This window comes from Bremia lactucae, linkage group LG4 (genome assembly GCF_004359215.1).
Source record: "Bremia lactucae strain SF5 linkage group LG4, whole genome shotgun sequence".
In the NCBI taxonomy this organism is placed as follows: Eukaryota; Oomycota; class Peronosporomycetes; order Peronosporales; family Peronosporaceae; genus Bremia; species Bremia lactucae.
In genome coordinates, this window is record NC_090613.1 from 7,078,857 (window position 1) to 7,087,970 (window position 9,114).

Genomic DNA, 9,114 nt, shown 5'->3' on the forward strand with positions numbered 1-9,114 from the left:
ATAACAACTCCATTTATTATTCCTTTTCTAGGAAATAATTTTTATAGTTTCTCTTATCGAAATAATGTAAATGTAACGGGACACCCCGTTACATCGCCGGTCTTGTTGCTTTGACCGATCTACCCCCAGGGGGTCCTCGGACCTAGCATCCAGGTTGTCCATGGAATTTGGCTGAACCTTGGCGATTGGGCGTTTCTACGAGGGAATTTGGTGATTTGATGAAAACAGATTTCTATCATATGAATCTTTTGACACCAAAATGTTTTTCATCGAAATAGTGTGGTCTACACGTTTTATTAGTATGACATTTCCACAAAGCACACAATGCGTTTCCTGACCCGTAGCCATTGCGTGCCCAGACGGCTCCTTTTGCACTCATCCAATGCGTGCAGCTATGGTGCCGTATTACATGCCGATGTTCTGTCACGATGCAAAGCTGCGTTTTGTATGTCACGCAGTCGAAGCCTTACACAAATCTCTACACTGGCTCATCCCCAATGCCAATCATCGATCTCCAATCTGTCCCTTCGATCCCGAAGCGTCTCTCATATCTCTTCCAGTCGACCAGCTGTACCTAATGACGAGTACGAAGAGCTTAAAGATTTTCTTGCGAAGCCAGTAAACGTTGGCCCATCCATGGAGCGTGCCAAGGAAATTGTGACCGGCTGGATGAACCAACATGTAGATCCTTCCATGCCCGGTCAAGACGCCACTGTTATGGTGATGGTGGCAAGCGCCATGGAAGATCCGTACTTTGTGATGCAGGTGTACACGTGTCTACGGGATGCTGGCGTATCACCTTCGCCTATTACGCTCGAGTACTCGGCCGCGGCTTGTGCACAGCTTGGCCAATGGCGTACAGCATTCGAAATCATCGACTTTATGCACCAAGCAGTGAACAATATGCAGCCCTCCCTAAGCATTTACGAAAATGCTATAGAGTCGTGTCATAAGGCAAAAAAATGGATCAAAGCAAAGCACTTACTAGAAGAAATGCGAACGTATGGGCTGATAGCATCAATAAAGCTTTACAAGGCATCAATACGACTTTGTATTGTCAGTGAGGAAGTCACTGCAACGCAAGTACTTTTTGACGCGTTGTGTTGCGCGCATGAGGAAGAGTTGGAAAGGGAAACGAAGAAAGAAATAATGACGGACCTATTTAACGCGGCAGTAGACGTGCAATCACTCCCACAATCGCTTTTCTTTCGTGAAAAATTGTTGGCGGATAAATTCTGCCTCTCAAAGAAAGATTACACGCATCTTGTACGTTTGTGTGCAGTAAAGCGCCAATGGCACATGGCACGTGTTCTGTTGCAACAATCTGTGGACATGAACGCTCCTCCGCCAGTAGCGGCCGCATCCAGCAGATATACAGATGAGATTATACCATTACTTAATGAAATGAAGGAAAATGACATGGAAAAACCATTGATAGTATACAACGCTGCACTTCGAAACTTTGGCCAATTATCTCTTCTTAAAAATGCCATGGCTGTTTACTCCGACATGCAGAAAGAAAACATTGTGCCTGATGCCACATCATTTGCTGCACTACTTTGCTCCTGTGGCTCTAACGTCGAACAATCAGAAGCGTATTTCCGCGAATTTCAGCTTCAAAATTGTGATCCTTCGTTGGACGTCATGCATGCCTATTTACTCGTGCCAAGTCGTGCAAAACAGTGGAATGAAGTACTTCGCAGATATGATATGATTCAACATGATGCTTGTCTGCAGAACAATTTGACTCTCAATTCGGACGTTCGAATCCAGTCGCTACTTGCTGTTGCTTACGGACGAGTCGATCGTTCAAAAGACATGCTTCGCATCTTTACATCTATGAAGGTGAAGGGTATGGAGCCTAATTTGCACGTCTATGGTGAAGCGATGTTTGCATATATTCGTCAAGATCAATGGCGGCATGCGCTGATGCTTTTCGATCACCTGTTTCAACAACAAACCCCGGAAATGCAGGAGAATCGAAGGCTTGACTCCTTTCCAATGATATGGGACGCTGCAGTATTGGCTTGTGTGCACGGTGGTAAAACTCGGCGTGCTGCAGTATTGTATGACACGATTATTGGACAGCGTATCCTGATTTCTATGGTTACTGGCGAGCGTCTAGCCAAGATGCTGAAGAGCATTCCTTCAGAAATATTATGGAAATCATTTAAGTCCATTCCATCACTTCACAAGACAAAGAATAATGATAAGTTGAATCCGCGTGTACAAAATGCGATTTTGAAGCGCGCTGTGGAGGAGAATGATATATTTTTAGCAGAGCGGATTGTCGATGAAGGGACCCATCAAATGAAAATTCTTCCTAACTCGATGACGTACGCTCTTATGCTACGCCTGTATTCAAGTCAAGAGGACCAGGTGAACTTTTACGCGTGGTGGTGCCGAATGGAACAAGCTAATGTCAAGCCAACCTTGTATGTGTTTCGCGCACTGATGCGTCATTTAAGTTATCTAAGTATAATTCGTGACAGCGTAACCTCGCTCAATACCTTTGCTGTTTTTTTGGAGCAAAGACAGTGTCGAAATGAAATCGAGGGTGCAAAAAATAATGAAAGTACGAAAGATTTTGCAGCTAGACTTGGCCAAGGCGTATTGGATAAAATGAGTAGCCGTCGGATGAGGCCAGATGCAATATGTCTGCAGAATTATCTTCTTTTAAGTCAAGAATCGGATCATGTAGCTCGTGCCTTAGATAACGTAGAAGACGCAATATCAGCAAGGTTAGAAAACGGGATACAGAGTGTCGAGGACTGTGTCGATCTCACGCCGCGCTTGCTGCACACACTTTTTACAGCTTTGGCTGGCTTTCCGGATGGACAACGCGTGCGCGAGCTACTTGTACAAATTGTTAAAGTGTTGCCGAGCGATCTATCTGAAAATGCTCTTGCTGCTTTTTGCGCTGCAAATGATGGTCTTCACGCATTGCAGCTGCTGCGCGAGTTGCTTGATGGATATTGTGCGCTCACAGACGAGCATGTCTATTTTTTCCTGACCAACAGCTACACGTGTGAAGCGTCAACAGTGGAGACTGAAACCTCTCGTCCTCGGAGTGGAGATGGAGTGATCGTAGATATCGCAGCACTATTATGTGCAAACGCCGCGGTGACAATGAAAGTTGAATGCATAAGTTTTTTAATGCACCATATTGTCAAGCTTTCCAAGTGGCAGCAGCGAGGTGGATACGAAGTGTCAACACAAATGGAGATCGATAGTATGAAGAAGCTGCTCGCACACGCTTTCTCAACATTCTCCGTCACTCAAGTCCAAGCGTTTCTTGGAAAAGTGATTCACAAAGACGACCATTGTTATCTCGAAAGCATCCTTATTGAGCTACAAAATGCAACCTTTTGAAGTAAGACTTGCTCTTAGGTAATTGATTTTGTTGACATGCTCCAATGTTATTTAGTTGATCTCAAACAAATGGCACTGTGCAAATAAGAGTCAGATTTTGGTGGCATCCTAGCCATTACAATGACGCAGATAAGTGTGACGCTCAAACTAGGTATGAGCGCTACAGCATCAGAACGACATGCCAGGCTTGATAAGAAGCTTGTCATTCTATATCTAAACATTTAATAGCAGCTTTTGGCAGATCTTGAAAAAATAATTGCTATTTTATGTCCAGTATATGATATTTGATAAATCAGGTACTACGTGCATTGACGAACTCAAAATAAATTACATTAACGTGATGGGGGTGGTTGGTGCTGGATGCTTCTCTCTTCTGTATGCCTAATTTGTAGCGGGACACCCTTTGCTAGTACTATTGACAGTACCAGTCAATATACACTGATTATAGTGAAGGTTGGGTGCCTCGACTGTAACGGGGCACTACTGACTTGTACTGCTTCAGTAGTGCCACGTCACTTCACGTATATTAGTACGTGCAGAGGAAGACTCTCTTTAATACACTTGCTTTAAAGAGGGTTTAAAGAAAACTGTTTTTTATATAATGAAGTTCTTTTGTTTATATCGATTTAATACAAACTTAATTATAAACTAATACAAAACATGTAATAAAGGCTTATCTGTCTCTCTCTTTGCGCGCGTCCAGCGCTGACTGGACCGCGGAGAAAGTAGATATAATGGTCAATGTCTATCTAATATTGGATAAGCTTTTTGAATATTACCATGTAAGGTAATATTCTCCAACTATTCTCGAGCTTTTAGATGATATATTAATTAACAACCTTTAAGAAGTTAATTTCATGTAAGGATACACCCCGTTACATCACCCCTCCCTTTAACGACAATCACTCTGACTGTCATTGGATTGAGTGGTAAAAATAAGACCACTTTGTTAAAAACGATGTTGATTGGTCAGAACAATCATTTTTAATTCTATCGCATGGTTAATAAGTCCCTGTAGTATGCGAATAGTGCGGCGCCTTCGGAACCGGTTCATGCAGCCGCGGGCGACAAATTATTGTCTCTTGCGGCAGACGTTTCGTCTGCCGTAGTGTCATATTCTCCCGCAACTCTAAATGCTGCGGGTGCACGAGGTGATTCACCACGTGAATGCGAATCCTCTTTGGAGGTCGACTACGAATGCGAGTCGGACGAAACGACCGACTCGTCAGGCGGCTGACTACGAGCTTTCGAATGGGGGGCTCAATCGGATAGACGTGCTAGTAGGATTCGCTATAGCATGTTCGGTTCCGACAATGAGGATGATTCCTCATCGCCAGCACCGTCTGCCGTGCCGTCACCCGCACATATCTATGTGCGTGGTCATGACGATGGCATAAGCCATCATAGTAAAAGTTCTTGTGGTACCCCTGCTTTAGTGGGTACAACTCAGGAGATCGTAGACACTAAATTGTATCGTCTTGCCCTGAGACGAAGCCGTGGCTTTTGCTCGAACAGCTAATCAATAGCTTGTCTGGAGAAACTACTCCTCACAATAAATATTCTTTATTTTTCGTGGCAAAGCTATATGGCCGTTGGAGCAGACGGTGCAGGCTCACCATATCGAGCGGTTGAGAGACCGGTTGAAGAATGCGTACTCCATGTTGGAGTACAAACGGAATTATCACATTCTTCGTGATGAGCTGTCGCCAGCTCATCGCGGTTTCGAAGGTCTTCGGACTTGGCATGGGAAACTCCAGGTTCAACATGATAATCTGATTCGTGATCACAAGAATCTTTTAGGGGTTCTTGAAAAGGGTGGCCAGATCCGTCCTCGGAAGAAACCGCGTACTGATGGCGCGGGCGGAGCCGACTGCCGGAGAAACTGTATTGATGGTGCGGGTGGAGCAAACCAACGCAAAACGTAGGATGCGAACTATATTGTGTACGCATTGTCTCTGCGATGCAGTACACGGAATAGTCCAATGAACTTTGGTAGTAGTTTATTACTATGCACACTAGTGACTACATACTTAGGTCAGTTTACCGTAGAAAGTAGTACTAGATCATTCATTTTAAAATTAAAGAACATTTGTTCTTCCATGTTTGTCTGCGTTCTGTTTCTGACGGCCACTTTATTAGCAATTGAATACTAGACAAAACGGACTACTCATCTCGAGCCACTAGAAATTCCTCTGCTGACTCATTTGTTTTGTCGTTTTCAGTGCGCTTTGTGCGCACTCCCACGAGATCTTTCTCTCTTTTGATGGCGATAGCTTCGACTTCAACATCATTCGCGTCGTTGTTAACTTCGACGAGTGATGAGCATGAGTTAGAAATGGTTTTGCTCGGGAAAGTCCCCCCCCCTTAAACTAGAGAATCCCTCTAATTGGGTGGGTAAACGTTGATGGCCGAAGCCAGTCACGAAGAACGGTGTATGCGTTGTAGACGCATGCAACGAGTTATTGATGGCGAATTCGACCATCGGTAAAAACTCGCTTCAATTCGGATACGATTGGACGTAACCTCGAAGTATCTCTTCGTGGATGCGATTTACGCGTTCCGTCTGACCATCTGTCTTTAAATGATCAGATATTGACAGTCAGCCGTGTTCCGAGAGATCGGAACACGGATTGCCAAAACTCCGCCGTAAATCGTGGATTTCTATCAGAGACCAGTTCACGGGGTAACTCGTGGAGTTTGAATACCGTGTCGATAAATACACGGGCACAGCCCGGAGTCGACCGACTCGGGTACTGCAACAAGATGTACCATCTTGCTGAATCTGTCTACAAAAATAAGGATTCCATTGTTTTTGTGATCGTTTTCGGGAATTTCGAAGACGAAGTCCATAGATACGGACTGCCAAGAGTCTACCGGAAGTGGTAGAGGTTGGAGAGGTGCACCGGATGAAGGCTAGGCTTCATTTATTGGCATACCTTGCAAGCACAAATGCACTTGCGCACGTACTGATACTGGCGGGGCCAGTAAAAGTCGCGACTTACTGTAAGATAAATTTTCTCACGTCCACGATGCCCACTTGTTGGTGCATCGTGAATCTCGTACATGATGCGCAAGCGCAAATCATTGTGAGTAAGGACGACGACACGGCTGAACGCAATAACCGAGTGCATGACAAGGAACTCCTTGCCATGAAATATGCACTGGCTAAATTTAGGGCCTATCTCCTCGGAGATAGACCGTTCATCTTATATACACACCATGCGTCATTACGCACGGCGCAAACACCTACACCTCTTGCATAGAATGGCGAGGTGGCAACCCTTCTTCGCGGAGCATAATTTCTTCGTGGAAATAAACCCAGAACGATTTAATGTCGTCACTGATGCGTTGTCACGCCGACCCGATATCGAGCCGGCTGCGCATTTCAACAGTGAAAATAATCCCACTTTTGCAACACTCATTTCAAGTGTTCCGTAATCAACCTTGTTTGGTGACATAAAGAAAGCCTACGCAGAAGATAAAGACCTTCTGCGTTTAATAGATCATCTGATGAATCCATCCGGTAAATCTTATAAAGGGTTACCGGTATCGATCGTCATCCGATCGATACTCAACGCGCAACGGCTTATTGTATTACACAGTCGCTGCCGGCGACACTCCATGGTTGCAGCTGACGCATTTGGTAACAGACGACGCGCTCCGCGTCGTCCGTATCGTATTGCATTAGCGCACAGTCGATTGTGAAATCGCTGGCGTCACAGACCACATGGAATAGTCTGTCTTGATCTGCAATCGCCAAGATGGGTGATTGCATCAAGCTTTTCTTGATACCTTCGAAGGAACGCCGACAGTCAGCGTTCCATAACCAATTCTCGTTTTTTTTCAAGAGACGAGAGAGATAAACTGTCATCTCGTCATGCTTGCGTGAGTACTTGTGCAAATACGCCGCTAGCCCAAGCAACTTTCTAAGTTTCTTGACATTGACTGGAAATGGCCAGTCGGTAATTGCCTTGATCTTTTCAAGATCAGGGCGCACGCCGTTTTCACCGACGACGCACCCAAGAAGTGGCATTTCGCTTGCAGCGAAAATACACTTCTTGTTTGAGTCCAGCTTATGCTTTCGCATAAGTGTAAGGACCTGACGAACTTGAGCTTCCACGTCCGTCTTTTCGTCCATAGCCCGGCTTTGACGAATACATCGTCAAAATAACTCGGTGCGAACTCTCGCACCGGTCTCAACAGATTCGTCACGCATCTGTTAAATGTTGCAGGTGCGTTACTAAGCCCATTTGGCATAACTAGCCATTCCCAGAGCATCCCACCGAGAGTGCTCACTGCTGTGTACGGGATGTCCCGTACACGCATAAGGATCTGATAAAATTCATCCATCAGATCCATAGACGAGAAGATGGTCATCTTAGACATATTATAAATGATATCGTCTTTTCTACGTATCGACCTTTGATTCGGTACTGTTGCAGCATTCAGTTTATTGAATGTGTGCACTATCCGCCACCCTCCTGTGGCCTTTCGCACACAGAAGGTCGGAGAGCTATGGGAGGAGGTTGACTCCCTTACATGGCCCGCTTTCAATCGATCGATAAAGAATTTATCGATCGCAAGTACTTGTTCACGAGGCAGTGGCCACTGCTTCATGACACAGTACTTCGATCCCAATTTGAGCTCGATCTCATGTTGAGTGTCTTTATCCTTAGGCAACTCACATGGATCTGCTGAGGGAATACATCCCTGAATTTAATCAATCCTTATATAAAAGGTTTGGCTTAAGTGACTCCCAGGATTGAGTAGTATATCTCTCTATCCGAGTCTTCATATCAAGGACTCTTTCGTCCATCGATGAGCTGCTGAGAACCCGTTCGTTCTCTGCAAAAATTACCGCTGACCGTATATCGGTTACGCATTCGTCCTCTGTGACGAGTACGCAGATCTGTTTGATTCTACCGCTATGCAGATCTCTCAAGAACCGCTTGGGTTCTAGGGTTGGTAATTGAATTATCCCCGAAGTTAACTTCGGAGGCGCACACAGATCTAGAGTATAAGCGCCTACTCTTGATCCGTCATAAACCAAGACATGCAATGCCTCGGTTTCTTCCAGGGATATATCCACAGGTTGCCGAGGGATCAATCCCTCGGGATGCTGAAGTCTAGTCATTTCAGCATTAACTATTTGAGGAGATTCCCCTCAAGTACGTGGGGGCTTATTCATTCAACGTCTTCCGACTGTGATTGCGCTATCACAGTCGAGTCCTCTACGATCGACTCTCTACTCGACCTAGGATCATCGTGCTGTCCCTTTTGGACAACCGGTATCTTCCTTAAATGTCGCCCGCTAGGCGTACATTCATGTCTCAACCCACTCTACTTATTCGAGTGGCGGACTTTCGGCGCTGCCTGTGCATTCGCACAGCCGCCGGCAGCTGACTCCACACTGTGATTAGTAATCACACTGTGATCTTGCGCAGTCGTTCTAACGACCGTACTATAAGTGAGGCCAATGCACTCGCTCGTATTATATCGACACGCTTGTGGACGCTCCAAGACATTCATCAGATGGCCATATGAACAAGTGGCAGGCATCTTCACGGATCGATGCTGCCATCTGGTTCTTGGCTCATATTTTCTGAGCCAAGGTAAACCTAGGATGACATCAAATTTGTCATCCAAATCCAGTACAATGAAATCATCATCATGTAAAACTTTTAACGTGTAGAGAAATCTCACTACGCACGCGTTTCATCACTGTTATCGATGCGCCTGTCG

The 9,114-nt window shown here is 45.2% G+C and overlaps 1 protein-coding gene across 1 annotated transcript; it reads left to right on the forward strand.

Annotated features, from left to right (window-relative positions):
* Positions 1-324: 324 nt before the first annotated feature.
* CCR75_009714 (uncharacterized protein) lies at positions 325-3,372 on the forward strand (the record flags this gene model as incomplete). Its single annotated transcript, XM_067967753.1, has 1 exon — positions 325-3,372. The coding sequence occupies one exon, from the start codon at positions 325-327 to the stop codon at positions 3,370-3,372; it is 3,048 nt and encodes a 1,015-aa protein (XP_067816656.1).
* Positions 3,373-9,114: the final 5,742 nt, after the last annotated feature.